Source organism: Drosophila subpulchrella, unplaced genomic scaffold, assembly GCF_014743375.2.
Source record: "Drosophila subpulchrella strain 33 F10 #4 breed RU33 unplaced genomic scaffold, RU_Dsub_v1.1 Primary Assembly Seq226, whole genome shotgun sequence".
Taxonomy (NCBI): Eukaryota; Metazoa; Arthropoda; class Insecta; order Diptera; family Drosophilidae; genus Drosophila; species Drosophila subpulchrella.
In genome coordinates, this window is record NW_023665543.1 from 52,517 (window position 1) to 69,217 (window position 16,701).

General features: G+C 47.1%; 1 protein-coding gene and 3 long non-coding RNA genes across 6 annotated transcripts; 1 reads left to right on the forward strand and 3 right to left on the reverse strand.

The window, feature by feature from the left end:
* Positions 1–653: 653 nt before the first annotated feature.
* LOC119559356 lies at positions 654–2,041 on the reverse strand. Its single transcript, XR_005220749.1, has 2 exons — positions 1,706–2,041; positions 654–1,192 (listed from the first exon to the last, which is right to left on the reverse strand). It is a non-coding gene; the product is annotated as an uncharacterized LOC119559356 (long non-coding RNA).
* Positions 2,042–2,203: 162 nt separating this feature from the next.
* On the reverse strand, positions 2,204–3,596 carry LOC119559355. Its single transcript, XR_005220748.1, has 2 exons — positions 3,258–3,596; positions 2,204–2,744 (listed from the first exon to the last, which is right to left on the reverse strand). It is a non-coding gene; the product is annotated as an uncharacterized LOC119559355 (long non-coding RNA).
* Positions 3,597–3,841: 245 nt separating this feature from the next.
* LOC119559357 lies at positions 3,842–14,300 on the forward strand. 3 transcript variants are annotated; one of them, XM_037872404.1, is made up of 6 exons: positions 3,842–4,239; positions 4,331–4,457; positions 7,584–7,878; positions 7,970–8,096; positions 13,697–14,031; positions 14,083–14,300. In XM_037872404.1, the coding sequence occupies exons 1-4, from the start codon at positions 4,234–4,236 to the stop codon at positions 8,019–8,021; spliced, it is 480 nt and encodes a 159-aa protein (XP_037728332.1). In that variant the 5' UTR covers positions 3,842–4,233; the 3' UTR covers positions 8,022–8,096; positions 13,697–14,031; positions 14,083–14,300. The 3 variants fall into 3 exon arrangements, with proteins under 3 accessions (XP_037728332.1, XP_037728334.1, XP_037728333.1); XM_037872406.1 differs by lacking the exons at positions 13,697–14,031; positions 14,083–14,300 and having other exon boundaries at positions 7,584–7,918; XM_037872405.1 differs by lacking the exons at positions 13,697–14,031; positions 14,083–14,300 and having other exon boundaries at positions 7,584–7,909.
* On the reverse strand, positions 5,849–7,237 carry LOC119559359. Its single transcript, XR_005220750.1, has 2 exons — positions 6,899–7,237; positions 5,849–6,385 (listed from the first exon to the last, which is right to left on the reverse strand). It is a non-coding gene; the product is annotated as an uncharacterized LOC119559359 (long non-coding RNA).
* Positions 14,301–16,701: the final 2,401 nt, after the last annotated feature.

Below are 16,701 nucleotides of genomic sequence, written 5' to 3' on the forward strand. Positions count from 1 at the left end.
ATTAAAATATATAGCTTTAAAGGTATTAAAAAATATAATCGTTTTAATGTCATTGATTTTAATTTTGCGAAGGTTTACAGAAATGGGCCTTCTCTTCATCCTTAAAAGCCCATAACTTGGTCAAAAGGACTAGGATTTCGATATGGCATACCTTTATGGGCTTGTGGAGTGATTATGTTGTTATCTGCATTAAAATATATAGCTTTAAAAGTATTAAGAAATATGACCGTCTTTATGTCATTGATTATAATTTTGCGAAGGTTTACAGAAATGGGCCTTCTTTCCATATTTAAAAGCCCATAACTTGGTCAAAAGGACTTGGATTTCGATATGGCATACCTTTATGGGCTTGTGGAACGATTGTGTTGTTATCTGCATTAAAATATAAAGCTTTAAAAGTAGTAAAAAATTTGACTGTTTTTATGTCATTGAATTTAATTTTGCGAAGGTTTACAGAAATGGTCCTTCTTTCCATCTTTAAAAGCCCATAACTTGGTCAAAATAACTCGGATTTCGATATGGCATACCTGTATGGGCTTGTGGGATGATTATGTTGTTATCTGCATTTAAATATATTGCTTTAAAGGTAGTAAAAAATATGACCGTTTTAATGTCATTGATTTTAATTTTGCGAAGGTTTACAGAAATGGGCCTTTTTAATATGAAAATCAGTCCTGCCGAGGCAGAGCTGGTCAATTTATTCACCTTATTACTATTATAGTAATTTACATGAATATTATTTAACGTTAACAATAACAGAAGACTTGTGATGTTTTAACATTATTTTGCTGTCATGTAGCTGACAAGAGGTAGGTTTTCGCATAATATTATAACAGAGAGAGAGAGAAAAAAAAAAAAAAACAAAACAGAATAGGGTAGTGAATTGTGACGTCCCTCGCCGTTGACGTCCTTGTTGTTGTTGTTGGTTGGTGGCTGGTTGGCAGTTGGCAGTAGGCGGGCTGCAGCAGGCAAATGGCAGTAAGCGGTTGGTTGTCGGTGTTTAGGAAAACTCCCGTGATCGCTCGTCCCTCTTACGTGCCCCGCCAGTGTCCAATTGGCGGCCGACCACGGTTGACCCAGATCAAGCTGGAAGCGATGTCCACTTCAGCGGCTGCAGTCACACAACGACGTCGGACCCCCAAGCCTCGGTAGTGCGCCGGGGTTAGATGGTATTCGGCCGCAGCAGAATTATCTAGCAAATAGAGAACAAAGTGGGAGAATTAATAAGCTGCGGCTTCCCTCGCAGTTGCAGTCGTCTTGGGGTGAGCGTTGTTGTAGTCCTCTTGGAGTGAGTGCCGTTGATGTCATTTTGGGATGAGCGCCGTTGCAGTAGTTTGGGACCTCCATGCCGGTATCCAGTCGTCGGTCGCCATCAGCCGCCCAGGGTCGAAGACGGTAGAAACCTCACCAGCAGTTGCTGGTACACATCGGCGCCGAATTTCCGAGGCTCGGGAGTGCGTCAAAGGTGGTAGGCAGGGAGCCGCGGCGATATAGCTACACGACGGTCTTTGAAGCGCGGGCTATTGGAATTCTAATACGACGCGGCTATTTCAATATCTTCGGTGTAGTTTAATTTTGAAGCGCGCTGTTGAAGCCACTTGTGATATCTTGGCGGTTGATTGGCGTTTGGCGGCCGGATGGTGGTGAGATGGTGGTATGTGGGGAACTCTTACGTTTGTTTGTCCCTTTTACGTGCCACACTTACGTTGTTTGTTATGTTTCAGTTCGGGAACAGCAGTAGGCTTAAGTACGTCTGGTGGCAGAGGTACGATACGTTTGCGTTGTTTGTTACGTTTCAGGTTGCGTTTTGGTATTTTGGTAGCCTTGATCAGCTGTTATTTGGAAGTCGACTTTTCCTTTCCCCAGCTTTTATTAGCTACGTGTATTCGAGTAGGCATCATTAGCAGACAGTGATTCCGGCAGCAACATCCATGAGAGTCCAGTCGGCGATCGCGTTCAGGTAACCCAAGTCTGGGTTGGTCGGGGTAAATTATGTTTGCGTTGTTTGTTATGTTTCCGATTACGTTTGCGTTGTTTATTACGTTTCAGGTTACGTTTGCGTTGTTTGTTATGTTTCAGGTTACGTTTGCGTTGTTTGTTACGTTTAAGGTTACGTTTGCGTTGTTTGTTACGTTTCAGGTTACGTTTGCGTTGTTTGTTACGTTTCGGATTACGTTTGCGATGTTTGTTACGTTACAGGTTATTTTTTTTAATATGAAAATCAGTCCTGCCGAGGCAGAGCTGGTCAATTTATTCACCTTATTACTATTATAGTAATTTACATGAATATTATTTAACGTTAACAATAACAGAAGACTTGTGATGTTTTAACATTATTTTGCTGTCATGTAGCTGACAAGAGGTAGGTTTTCGCATAATATTATAACAGAGAGAGAGAGAGAGAAAAAAAAAACAAAACAGAATAGGGTAGTGAATTGTGACGTCCCTCGCCGTTGACGTCCTTGTTGTTGTTGTTGGTTGGTGGCTGGTTGGCAGTTGGCAGTAGGCGGGCTGCAGCAGGCAAATGGCAGTAAGCGGTTGGTTGTCGGTGTTTAGGAAAACTCCCGTGATCGCTCGTCCCTCTTACGTGCCCCGCCAGTGTCCAATTGGCGGCCGACCACGGTTGACCCAGATCAAGCTGGAAGCGATGTCCACTTCAGCGGCTGCAGTCACACAACGACGTCGGACCCCCAAGCCTCGGTAGTGCGCCGGGGTTAGATGGTATTCGGCCGCAGCAGAATTATCTAGCAAATAGAGAACAAAGTGGGAGAATTAATAAGCTGCGGCTTCCCTCGCAGTTGCAGTCGTCTTGGGGTGAGCGTTGTTGTAGTCCTCTTGGAGTGAGTGCCGTTGATGTCATTTTGGGATGAGCGCCGTTGCAGTAGTTTGGGACCTCCATGCCGGTATCCAGTCGTCGGTCGCCATCAGCCGCCCAGGGTCGAAGACGGTAGAAACCTCACCAGCAGTTGCTGGTACACATCGGCGCCGAATTTCCGAGGCTCGGGAGTGCGTCAAAGGTGGTAGGCAGGGAGCCGCGGCGATATAGCTACACGACGGTCTTTGAAGCGCGGGCTATTGGAATTCTAATACGACGCGGCTATTTCAATATCTTCGGTGTAGTTTAATTTTGAAGCGCGCTGTTGAAGCCACTTGTGATATCTTGGCGGTTGATTGGCGTTTGGCGGCCGGATGGTGGTGAGATGGTGGTATGTGGGGAACTCTTACGTTTGTTTGTCCCTTTTACGTGCCACACTTACGTTGTTTGTTATGTTTCAGTTCGGGAACAGCAGTAGGCTTAAGTACGTCTGGTGGCAGAGGTACGATACGTTTGCGTTGTTTGTTACGTTTCAGGTTGCGTTTTGGTATTTTGGTAGCCTTGATCAGCTGTTATTTGGAAGTCGACTTTTCCTTTCCCCAGCTTTTATTAGCTACGTGTATTCGAGTAGGCATCATTAGCAGACAGTGATTCCGGCAGCAACATCCATGAGAGTCCAGTCGGCGATCGCGTTCAGGTAACCCAAGTCTGGGTTGGTCGGGGTAAATTATGTTTGCGTTGTTTGTTATGTTTCCGATTACGTTTGCGTTGTTTATTACGTTTCAGGTTGCGTTTGCGTTGTTTGTTATGTTTCAGGTTACGTTTGCGTTGTTTGTTACGTTTAAGGTTACGTTTGCGTTGTTTGTTACGTTTCAGGTTACGTTTGCGTTGTTTGTTACGTTTCGGATTACGTTTGCGATGTTTGTTACGTTACAGGTTACGTTTGCGTTGTTTGTTACGTTTCAGATTACGTTTTAGTGTTTTGGTATTTTAGTATTTTATTGTCTTAGTCAGCTGTTATCTCAAGACAAAAATGTGGGAAAGAAAAATCAACCAAGTGTTATTTAGCTGGGAGTGTACCTGACTTTTAACCGACTTTTTTTTTTTCCGTTTTCCTTGTTTTCTTTAGCAGCTGCGTTCGTGTATCAATCACAGAGGGTCGCGACTCCGGCAGCAACGCCCATCGGATTCCAGACGCAATCGCATTCAGCCACCCCAGTCGCAGAGGAAGATGGAATTTTTTCTGAGCTCGGCCAATCTGGATTGGGCCACGAGGCCCTCTTGGTGAAGGCGCAAATAGGTCCTTGCGCAGCGCCGATGTCCATCCGATCTCAAGCAAGCGACATCAGTAGTTCGCTGCAACTGCGGGAGTGCAACCCGTGCCACACTGCCAACATGCACAGCCACCAAGGCCCAAGATGGAGGTGGGGTCAGTTGTGACCTGTTCAATTCGCAGTGGGCTCTGTATAATTTCCCTTTAAGATGAGTAAATATTAATTGTACCCTCCCTCTTAGGATCTTCAAATTGATGTTCGTCCGGAAAGCAGCCCAGTGCAGGGCGCGCTAGCAGGCTGCATACGAGAGGCTGCAGTGAGACACCCAGCGGCGCACAGAAGCACTAGAGCATGGTTCTGGGAGTTATGTGAGTTATCCTATGTTCCATATTTGATCCTTGAAGAGGCTAGTAATGTCTTTAGTTAGGTCTGTGATGATAATTGTTGTTGGTCCGTATTAGGGCGCGTTATTTGTTCCGTTTGTAGTGCATTGTTGAAAAAGGTTAAAAAGGAGAATAGCGATGCTGTCGGCAGTGCGTTTGTGTGTTGGAGAGTTGTAGCAGGGGGGGGTCCTTCTTCAATGTTGACTTCAATATCCGTAGGGCTGCTGCTAGCTTCTGTTAAGGGGTCGTCTTCAACGAGAAGGTGCAATTTTCTCTTGATTTCTCGCATATTTTCAAAGAGTTGGGTTTCAGAGCTTGTGAGTGTGTGCGCTTCTCCTTCGCGAGTCGTAGCAGCAGCAGCGGTGGTAGTGGTGGCAGTGGCAGTAGTAGTTGAGGCAGTAGCAGTAGCAGTAGTGGGGAAAGGCGTGGTTGAGGTCTGCAGGTAGCTTTGAAGGTTGGTTAGGAGGGGCGTTTGTTCGGCTTCTATTGGTACCAGATATTCCTCCTCGCCCCTGAAGTCGGATATTATCAGCCTTTGGATTGCAAGGCATTGTCCGCGGATCAGTTCCGCTGTAGCTCTACGGGAGTTAGTACCATGCACGTATTTTCTTTTGAGTACATTGATTTGTCCTTCGCAAAGTCTGCTGGGTGGTGGGTTGGGAGTAGATCTAGGCGCGGTTGCCGCTCGTTCAGCGTTTTCTGTTGCCTTTCTTTCGAGTTCTTCGTCTTGTATCTGAAGTAGTGTAGGGAGGCCGTGTCTGATATACCGTCGTATGCAGTCCCGGATTGCTTTCTGCTCAGCTAAGGAGTAATTCATGGTGCTTGCTTCGGCTGGAGTTGGTGGAAGTGGTAGCTCGTCAATCGGAGTAGGGTGGCGTCTGAGAGGGTCGAAGTAAAGTCGCTGTTGAGTGACGTATCTTGGTCTGCGTAGCGCTAGTCTTATCGGGATGTGCGGCTCTTCCAGGATCTTTCTGGCCATAGGGTTTTGGTGCCCTACAAGGGAGTTTGCGAATCTGCTGCTGGCCTGAGCGTAAATTTCCTCTGCTGTTTTTATGTTGTATGTGCTTCTGATAGTGTCGTTCCTCGTGTACCTGGTTGCACCCACCGTCTTTCTTATGGCTTTGTTGTGTGCCCTCTGGATACTGAGGAGGGAAGTGTTCGAGGCCAGCGCACCCCAGACCGCGATAGCGTATTGCCAGATGGGGGTGATGATCTGTTTGATAAGCAGGACCTTGCAGTTCTTTTGTAGTTTGCTGTCTCTTCCCAAAATCCATTCTAGACGCTTCTCTGCAGCTCTCACTTTGCTCCTAAGTAGATTCACGTGGGAGAGAAGGTTGAGTTTAGTATCCAGGACAACGCCGAGGTATACCTGCTTGTTTTTTTTAATATGAAAATCAGTCCTGCCGAGGCAGAGCTGGTCAATTTATTCACCTTATTACTATTATAGTAATTTACATGAATATTATTTAACGTTAACAATAACAGAAGACTTGTGATGTTTTAACATTATTTTGCTGTCATGTAGCTGACAAGAGGTAGGTTTTCGCATAATATTATAACAGAGAGAGAGAGAAAAAAAAAAACAAAACAGAATAGGGTAGTGAATTGTGACGTCCCTCGCCGTTGACGTCCTTGTTGTTGTTGTTGGTTGGTGGCTGGTTGGCAGTTGGCAGTAGGCGGGCTGCAGCAGGCAAATGGCAGTAAGCGGTTGGTTGTCGGTGTTTAGGAAAACTCCCGTGATCGCTCGTCCCTCTTACGTGCCCCGCCAGTGTCCAATTGGCGGCCGACCACGGTTGACCCAGATCAAGCTGGAACGATGTCCACTTCAGCAGCTGCAGTCACACAACGACGTCGGACCCCCAAGCCTCGGTAGTGCGCCGGGGTTAGATGGTATTCGGCCGCAGCAGAATTATCTAGCAAATAGAGAACAAAGTGGGAGAATTAATAAGCTGCGGCTTCCCTCGCAGTTGCAGTCGTCTTGGGGTGAGCGTTGTTGTAGTCCTCTTGGAGTGAGTGCCGTTGATGTCATTTTGGGATGAGCGCCGTTGCAGTAGTTTGGGACCTCCATGCCGGTATCCAGTCGTCGGTCGCCAGCAGCCGCCCAGGGTCGAAGACGGTAGAAACCTCACCAGCAGTTGCTGGTACACATCGGCGCCGAATTTCCGAGGCTCGGGAGTGCGTCAAAGGTGGTAGGCAGGGAGCCGCGGCGATATAGCTACACGACGGTCTTTGAAGCGCGGGCTATTGGAATTCTAATACGACGCGGCTATTTCAATATCTTCGGTGTAGTTTAATTTTGAAGCGCGCTGTTGAAGCCACTTGTGATATCTTGGCGGTTGATTGGCGTTTGGCGGCCGGATGGTGGTGAGATGGTGGTATGTGGGGAACTCTTACGTTTGTTTGTCCCTTTTACGTGCCACACTTACGTTGTTTGTTATGTTTCAGTTCGGGAACAGCAGTAGGCTTAAGTACGTCTGGTGGCAGAGGTACGATACGTTTGCGTTGTTTGTTACGTTTCAGGTTGCGTTTTGGTATTTTGGTAGCCTTGATCAGCTGTTATTTGGAAGTCGACTTTTCCTTTCCCCAGCTTTTATTAGCTACGTGTATTCGAGTAGGCATCATTAGCAGACAGTGATTCCGGCAGCAACATCCATGAGAGTCCAGTCGGCGATCGCGTTCAGGTAACCCAGGTCTGGGTTGGTCGGGGTAAATTATGTTTGCGTTGTTTGTTGTGTTTCCGATTACGTTTGCGTTGTTTATTACGTTTCAGGTTACGTTTGCGTTGTTTGTTATGTTTCAGGTTACGTTTGCGTTGTTTGTTACGTTTAAGGTTACGTTTGCGTTGTTTGTTACGTTTCAGGTTACGTTTGCGTTGTTTGTTACGTTTCGGATTACGTTTGCGATGTTTGTTACGTTACAGGTTACGTTTGCGTTGTTTGTTACGTTTCAGATTACGTTTTAGTGTTTTGGTATTTTAGTATTTTATTGTCTTAGTCAGCTGTTATCTCAAGACAAAAATGTGGCAAAGAAAAATCAACCAAGTGTTATTTAGCTGGGAGTGTACCTGACTTTTAACCGACTTTTTTTATCCGTTTTCCTTGTTTTCTTTAGCAGCTGCGTTCGTGTATCAATCACAGAGGGTCGCGACTCCGGCAGCAACGCCCATCGGATTCCAGACGCAATCGCATTCAGCCACCCCAGTCGCAGAGGAAGATGGAATTTTTTCTGAGCTCGGCCAATCTGGATTGGGCCACGAGGCCCTCTTGGTGAAGGCGCAAATAGGTCCTTGCGCAGCGCCGATGTCCATCCGATCTCAAGCAAGCGACATCAGTAGTTCGCTGCAACTGCGGGAGTGCAACCCGTGCCACACTGCCAACATGCACAGCCACCAAGGTCCAAGATGGAGGTGGGGTCAGTTGTGACCTGTTCAATTCGCAGTGGGCTCTGTATAATTTCCCTTTAAGATGAGTAAATATTAATTGTACCCTCCCTCTTAGGATCTTCAAATTGATGTTCGTCCGGAAAGCAGCCCAGTGCAGGGCGCGCTAGCAGGCTGCATACGAGAGGCTGCAGTGAGACACCCAGCGGCGCACAGAAGCACTAGAGCATGGTTCTGGGAGTTATGTGAGTTATCCTATGTTCCATATTTGATCCTTGAAGAGGCTAGTAATGTCTTTAGTTAGGTCTGTGATGGTAATTATTGTTGGTCCGTATTAGGGCGCGTTATTTGTTCCGTTTGTAGTGCATTGTTGAAAAAGGTTAAAAAGGAGAATAGCGATGCTGTCGGCAGTGCATTTGTGTGTTGGAGAGTTGTAGCAGGGGGGGGTCCTTCTTCAATGTTGACTTCAATATCCGTAGGGCTGCTGCTAGCTTCTGTTAAGGGGTCGTCTTCAACGAGAAGGTGCAATTTTCTCTTGATTTCTCGCATATTTTCAAAGAGTTGGGTTTCAGAGCTTGTGAGTGTGTGCGCTTCTCCTTCGCGAGTCGTAGCAGCAGCAGCGGTGGTAGTGGTGGCAGTGGCAGTAGTAGTTGAGGCAGTAGCAGTAGCAGTAGTGGGGAAAGGCGTGGTTGAGGTCTGCAGGTAGCTTTGAAGGTTGGTTAGGAGGGGCGTTTGTTCGGCTTCTATTGGTACCAGATATTCCTCCTCGCCCCTGAAGTCGGATATTATCAGCCTTTGGATTGCAAGGCATTGTCCGCGGATCAGTTCCGCTGTAGCTCTACGGGAGTTAGTACCATGCACGTATTTTCTTTTGAGTACATTGATTTGTCCTTCGCAAAGTCTGCTGGGTGGTGGGTTGGGAGTAGATCTAGGCGCGGTTGCCGCTCGTTCAGCGTTTTCTGTTGCCTTTCTTTCGAGTTCTTCGTCTTGTATCTGAAGTAGTGTAGGGAGGCCGTGTCTGATATACCGTCGTATGCAGTCCCGGATTGCTTTCTGCTCAGCTAAGGAGTAATTCATGGTGCTTGCTTCGGCTGGAGTTGGTGGAAGTGGTAGCTCGTCAATCGGAGTAGGGTGGCGTCTGAGAGGGTCGAAGTAAAGTCGCTGTTGAGTGACGTATCTTGGTCTGCGTAGCGCTAGTCTTATCGGGATGTGCGGCTCTTCCAGGATCTTTCTGGCCATAGGGTTTTGGTGCCCTACAAGGGAGTTTGCGAATCTGCTGCTGGCCTGAGCGTAAATTTCCTCTGCTGTTTTTATGTTGTATGTGCTTCTGATAGTGTCGTTCCTCGTGTACCTGGTTGCACCCACCGTCTTTCTTATGGCTTTGTTGTGTGCCCTCTGGATACTGAGGAGGGAAGTGTTCGAGGCCAGCGCACCCCAGACCGCGATAGCGTATTGCCAGATGGGGGTGATGATCTGTTTGATAAGCAGGACCTTGCAGTTCTTTTGTAGTTTGCTGTCTCTTCCCAAAATCCATTCTAGACGCTTCTCTGCAGCTCTCACTTTGCTCCTAAGTAGATTCACGTGGGAGAGAAGGTTGAGTTTAGTATCCAGGACAACGCCGAGGTATACCTGCTTGTTGCTCAGTGGGATAGCTTTATTTTCCAGTTTGATGGTGAGGTTTCTGTGTTGGGTTAGACTCCTTTGAGTAAAGATTACATGAGCCGTTTTAGCAGTATTGACAGAGATGTTCCATTTGTTTGCCCATGCTGTAAAGGACCGCAGAAAAACTTCATTCTTCTTAGCCGCCGACGATGGGTGGTCAGCCCTAGAAAGGATTATGGTATCGTCCGCGTATGTGGCTAGCATCATGTTGTGAACTTTTGGAACCGGGAATCTTAGGAAGTTTGGGACCTGGGCGGTTTCTGGTGTGGGCATATCAGAGGAGAAGATGGAGTATAGGACAGGACCTAAGTTGCTACCTTGGGGAACTCCAGCATTGATTCTACCCAGGCGTGATTTGGACCCATCTGAACAGTTTACCACAAACGTCCTATTTTGTAAATAACTTTTTAAGACCCTGAACATTTTGCTCGGTACGATTTTAACCAGTTTGCTTAGGAGACCTGTGTGCCAGACCTTGTCAAATGCTTCTGCTATGTCAATAAAGACGGCGGAGCAGAATTGTTTGTTTTCGTAGGTGTCTAGTATGAAGTTGGTAACTCGTGCTAGTTGCTGTTCAGTTCCGTGTTCCTTCCTGAAACCAAATTGGTGAGAAGGGATCGCTTTGGCAAACAGGGGAAAGTCGAATAGCCTGTTTAGGAGCATCCTTTCAAGGATCTTGGAGAAGCCAGTTAGTAGGCTTATAGGCCTGTATGATGAGAGTTCCGCGCTGTCCTTTCCCGGCTTTAGAATCAGAGTAATGGCAGCATGTCTCCATTGCGTAGGGTAGTGGCCAAGCCTCAGGATGGCGTTGTAGATTAACAAGAGATATAGGAGAGCCTTTGTCGGGAGGATCCTTATCAACTTGTTATCTATCTTATCACTACCTGGAGCCTTGTTCAGGTCGAGCGCCTGTATTTCTTGTTTAAGCTCGGCCAATGTAATGGGTCTGAGTGCAATGTCCGTGTCGTCATCCGAGTGGTTTGTGATGTCTTCCTGGATCTTAATCCTTTCCTCTGGGGTGTTTAGCAGCTTGGGGCTAAATCTGTTCTCCAGATGCCCCACGAATAGGTCTGCCTTTTCAGAAATGGTCTTGGTCCATCTAATCTGCTGTGCCCCGTCAGCTCCTTCTGTGCGGTATTTAATGGGGTGACATGCCTGCGGTTGCTTTTTTAGAGCGTTAGTAATTTTCCACAGCTTTTGTAGCTTGTACCTGTCTTGGGTATCTATTTCCTGTAGTTGTCTATTTATATTATTGGCTTTAAGTCTAGTCAGGGCTTTTCGTAGTTGGTTTTCGACGGCTTTATATCTTTTGGCTGCCTCGGCTGTGCCCAAGTCCCTGAAGACCTGTTTTAGTCTCCGCTTTTCGTTAAGTAAATCCCTGGTAGGTTCGTCTAGATTGTAATGATGGTCAAGGCCTGCTCTTCTGCGCTGTCTATTTGGGTATCTTATGTCATTTGTGTTCCGGCTTGCCGCCTCTGCCGCTTCTCGTATGTTTCTCAGTAGGATGTCAACCGCATCCTCTATGTCCAGGTCGCTATTTATTTCGGTGTTCAAGTGTATCTTCCGTTCCAATATATCACCGAATCTCTCTTTGTTATTGACTCTTATTCTGTCGCCGGGTTTGGTGATGAGGAACTCTTGGTCTGTGGCTATGTCTATCTTTATTGGAAGGTGGTCGGAACTGAGTTCAGGGGTGGAGCTTGTTTTTAAACACGTGCGGGAGATTCCGGCGCATATTGCTAGGTCAATTGCCGAAGGTCGCTTTCTAGCATCATGTGGATAGTGGGTGGGGCTTCCCGTGGCTAGCAGGTTGAATTTCTTTTGGGCCTGGATTGTCTTGAAGAGGGCTTGGCCTCTTTTGCAAGACCGGGTGTTGCCCCACCACATATGCTTCGCGTTCCAGTCCCCTCCGGCAATTACCTTTGTTTCACCGCTTATCAGGTTGCCCAGATGTTTGAGAAGGTGTTTAAAGTGACCGGGTTGCCATTGGTACGAGGGGGGGCAGTATATTGGGGCAAGGATGAGCATCTCTTTTCTATTGTTGCTCTCAGGGAGCAGGACAATTGGTGTACTTTGTATGCAGTCGAGTGAGATTGGCTCTAGTGCCGAATGCCTCATGTTGTCCCTGATGTAGATGGCAGTGCCTCCTTTTCTGTACGAGTTAGGGTTGTTGGTAAAGTAGGAATAATAACCCGGGATGTTTAGGTTTAGTTTTGTGTGGTCTGCTCGTACTTCTACTACCATCATGACGTCAATTGAGTTGTTATTGACGTAGACTTCCAGCTCTTCCAGTTTGTTCCTCAGCCCACCTGCGTTCCAGAAGGCAATGTGCAAACGTTTGCTATTCATGAGAGAGTATCATTGCTGGTGCCGGGGTTGCTAGTGTTGGCGGTTTTTTTTTTTTTTTTTTTTTTTTTTTTTTTTTTTTTTTTTTTTTTTTTTTTTTTTTTTTTTTATGAAAAAAAAAAATCAGTCCTGCCGAGGCAGAGCTGGTCAATTTATTCACCTTATTACTATTATAGTAATTTACATGAATATTATTTAACGTTAACAATAACAGAAGACTTGTGATGTTTTAACATTATTTTGCTGTCATGTAGCTGACAAGAGGTAGGTTTTCGCATAATATTATAACAGAGAGAGAGAGAAGAAAACAAAACAGAATAGGGTAGTGAATTGTGACGTCCCTCGCCGTTGACGTCCTTGTTGTTGTTGTTGGTTGGTGGCTGGTTGGCAGTTGGCAGTAGGCGGGCTGCAGCAGGCAAATGGCAGTAAGCGGTTGGTTGTCGGTGTTTAGGAAAACTCCCGTGATCGCTCGTCCCTCTTACGTGCCCCGCCAGTGTCCAATTGGCGGCCGACCACGGTTGACCCAGATCAAGCTGGAAGCGATGTCCACTTCAGCAGCTGCAGTCACACAACGACGTCGGACCCCCAAGCCTCGGTAGTGCGCCGGGGTTAGATGGTATTCGGCCGCAGCAGAATTATCTAGCAAATAGAGAACAAAGTGGGAGAATTAATAAGCTGCGGCTTCCCTCGCAGTTGCAGTCGTCTTGGGGTGAGCGTTGTTGTAGTCCTCTTGGAGTGAGTGCCGTTGATGTCATTTTGGGATGAGCGTCGTTGCAGTAGTTTGGGACCTCCATGCCGGTATCCAGTCGTCGGTCGCCAGCAGCCGCCCAGGGTCGAAGACGGTAGAAACCTCACCAGCAGTTGCTGGTACACATCGGCGCCGAATTTCCGAGGCTCGGGAGTGCGTCAAAGGTGGTAGGCAGGGAGCCGCGGCGATATAGCTACACGACGGTCTTTGAAGCGCGGGCTATTGGAATTCTAATACGACGCGGCTATTTCAATATCTTCGGTGTAGTTTAATTTTGAAGCGCGCTGTTGAAGCCACTTGTGATATCTTGGCGGTTGATTGGCGTTTGGCGGCCGGATGGTGGTGAGATGGTGGTATGTGGGGAACTCTTACGTTTGTTTGTCCCTTTTACGTGCCACACTTACGTTGTTTGTTATGTTTCAGTTCGGGAACAGCAGTAGGCTTAAGTACGTCTGGTGGCAGAGGTACGATACGTTTGCGTTGTTTGTTACGTTTCAGGTTGCGTTTTGGTATTTTGGTAGCCTTGATCAGCTGTTATTTGGAAGTCGACTTTTCCTTTCCCCAGCTTTTATTAGCTACGTGTATTCGAGTAGGCATCATTAGCAGACAGTGATTCCGGCAGCAACATCCATGAGAGTCCAGTCGGCGATCGCGTTCAGGTAACCCAGGTCTGGGTTGGTCGGGGTAAATTATGTTTGCGTTGTTTGTTATGTTTCCGATTACGTTTGCGTTGTTTATTACGTTTCAGGTTACGTTTGCGTTGTTTGTTATGTTTCAGGTTACGTTTGCGTTGTTTGTTACGTTTAAGGTTACGTTTGCGTTGTTTGTTACGTTTCAGGTTACGTTTGCGTTGTTTGTTACGTTTCGGATTACGTTTGCGATGTTTGTTACGTTACAGGTTACGTTTGCGTTGTTTGTTACGTTTCAGATTACGTTTTAGTGTTTTGGTATTTTAGTATTTTATTGTCTTAGTCAGCTGTTATCTCAAGACAAAAATGTGGGAAAGAAGAATCAACCAAATGTTATTTAGCTGGGAGTGTACCTGACTTTTAACCGACTTTTTTTATCCGTTTTCCTTGTTTTCTTTAGCAGCTGCGTTCGTGTATCAATCACAGAGGGTCGCGACTCCGGCAGCAACGCCCATCGGATTCCAGACGCAATCGCATTCAGCCACCCCAGTCGCAGAGGAAGATGGAATTTTTCTGAGCTCGGCCAATCTGGATTGGGCCACGAGGCCCTCTTGGTGAAGGCGCAAATAGGTCCTTGCGCAGCGCCGATGTCCATCCGATCTCAAGCAAGCGACATCAGTAGTTCGCTGCAACTGCGGGAGTGCTCACCCGTGCCACACTGCCAACATGCACAGCCACCAAGGCCCAGGATGGAGGTGGGGTCAGTTGTGACCTGTTCAATTCGCAGTGGGCTCTGTATAATTTCCCTTTAAGATGAGTAAATATTAATTGTACCCTCCCTCTTAGGATCTTCAAATTGATGTTCGTCCGGAAAGCAGCCCAGTGCAGGGCGCGCTAGCAGGCTGCATACGAGAGGCTGCAGTGAGACACCCAGCGGCGCACAGAAGCACTAGAGCATGGTTCTGGGAGTTATGTGAGTTATCCTATGTTCCATATTTGATCCTTGAAGAGGCTAGTAATGTCTTTAGTTAGGTCTGTGATGATAATTATTGTTGGTCCGTATTAGGGCGCGTTATTTGTTCCGTTTGTAGTGCATTGTTGAAAAAGGTTAAAAAGGAGAATAGCGATGCTGTCGGCAGTGCGTTTGTGTGTTGGAGAGTTGTAGCAGGGGGGGGTCCTTCTTCAATGTTGACTTCAATATCCGTAGGGCTGCTGCTAGCTTCTGTTAAGGGGTCGTCTTCAACGAGAAGGTGCAATTTTCTCTTGATTTCTCGCATATTTTCAAAGAGTTGGGTTTCAGAGCTTGTGAGTGTGTGCGCTTCTCCTTCGCGAGTCGTAGCAGCAGCAGCGGTGGTAGTGGTGGCAGTGGCAGTAGTAGTTGAGGCAGTAGCAGTAGCAGTAGTGGGGAAAGGCGTGGTTGAGGTCTGCAGGTAGCTTTGAAGGTTGGTTAGGAGGGGCGTTTGTTCGGCTTCTATTGGTACCAGATATTCCTCCTCGCCCCTGAAGTCGGATATTATCAGCCTTTGGATTGCAAGGCATTGTCCGCGGATCAGTTCCGCTGTAGCTCTACGGGAGTTAGTACCATGCACGTATTTTCTTTTGAGTACATTGATTTGTCCTTCGCAAAGTCTGCTGGGTGGTGGGTTGGGAGTAGATCTAGGCGCGGTTGCCGCTCGTTCAGCGTTTTCTGTTGCCTTTCTTTCGAGTTCTTCGTCTTGTATCTGAAGTAGTGTAGGGAGGCCGTGTCTGATATACCGTCGTATGCAGTCCCGGATTGCTTTCTGCTCAGCTAAGGAGTAATTCATGGTGCTTGCTTCGGCTGGAGTTGGTGGAAGTGGTAGCTCGTCAATCGGAGTAGGGTGGCGTCTGAGAGGGTCGAAGTAAAGTCGCTGTTGAGTGACGTATCTTGGTCTGCGTAGCGCTAGTCTTATCGGGATGTGCGGCTCTTCCAGGATCTTTCTGGCCATAGGGTTTTGGTGCCCTACAAGGGAGTTTGCGAATCTGCTGCTGGCCTGAGCGTAAATTTCCTCTGCTGTTTTTATGTTGTATGTGCTTCTGATAGTGTCGTTCCTCGTGTACCTGGTTGCACCCACCGTCTTTCTTATGGCTTTGTTGTGTGCCCTCTGGATACTGAGGAGGGAAGTGTTCGAGGCCAGCGCACCCCAGACCGCGATAGCGTATTGCCAGATGGGGGTGATGATCTGTTTGATAAGCAGGACCTTGCAGTTCTTTTGTAGTTTGCTGTCTCTTCCCAAAATCCATTCTAGACGCTTCTCTGCAGCTCTCACTTTGCTCCTAAGTAGATTCACGTGGGAGAGAAGGTTGAGTTTAGTATCCAGGACAACGCCGAGGTATACCTGCTTGTTGCTCAGTGGGATAGCTTTATTTTCCAGTTTGATGGTGAGGTTTCTGTGTTGGGTTAGACTCCTTTGAGTAAAGATTACATGAGCCGTTTTAGCAGTATTGACAGAGATGTTCCACTTGTTTGCCCATGCTGTAAAGGACCGCAGAAAAACTTCATTCTTCTTAGCCGCCGACGATGGGTGGTCAGCCCTAGAAAGGATTATGGTATCGTCCGCGTATGTGGCTAGCATCATGTTGTGAACTTTTGGAACCGGGAATCTTAGGAAGTTTGGGACCTGGGCGGTTTCTGGTGTGGGCATATCAGAGGAGAAGATGGAGTATAGGACAGGACCTAAGTTGCTACCTTGGGGAACTCCAGCATTGATTCTACCCAGGCGTGATTTGGACCCATCTGAACAGTTTACCACAAACGTCCTATTTTGTAAATAACTTTTTAAGACCCTGAACATTTTGCTCGGTACGATTTTAACCAGTTTGCTTAGGAGACCTGTGTGCCAGACCTTGTCAAATGCTTCTGCTATGTCAATAAAGACGGCGGAGCAGAATTGTTTGTTTTCGTAGGTGTCTAGTATGAAGTTGGTAACTCGTGCTAGTTGCTGTTCAGTTCCGTGTTCCTTCCTGAAACCAAATTGGTGAGAAGGGATCGCTTTGGCAAACAGGGGAAAGTCGAATAGCCTGTTTAGGAGCATCCTTTCAAGGATCTTGGAGAAGCCAGTTAGTAGGCTTATAGGCCTGTATGATGAGAGTTCCGCGCTGTCCTTTCCCGGCTTTAGAATCAGAGTAATGGCAGCATGTCTCCATTGCGTAGGGTAGTGGCCAAGCCTCAGGATGGCGTTGTAGATTAACAAGAGATATAGGAGAGCCTTTGTCGGGAGGATCCTTATCAACTTGTTATCTATCTTATCACTACCTGGAGCCTTGTTCAGGTCGAGCGCCTGTATTTCTTGTTTAAGCTCGGCCAATGTAATGGGTCTGAGTGCAATGTCCGTGTCGTCATCCGAGTGGTTTGTGATGTCTTCCTGGATCTTAATCCTTTCCTCTGGGGTGTTTAGCAGCTTGGGGCTAAATCTGTTCTCCAGATGCCCCACGAATAGGTCTGCC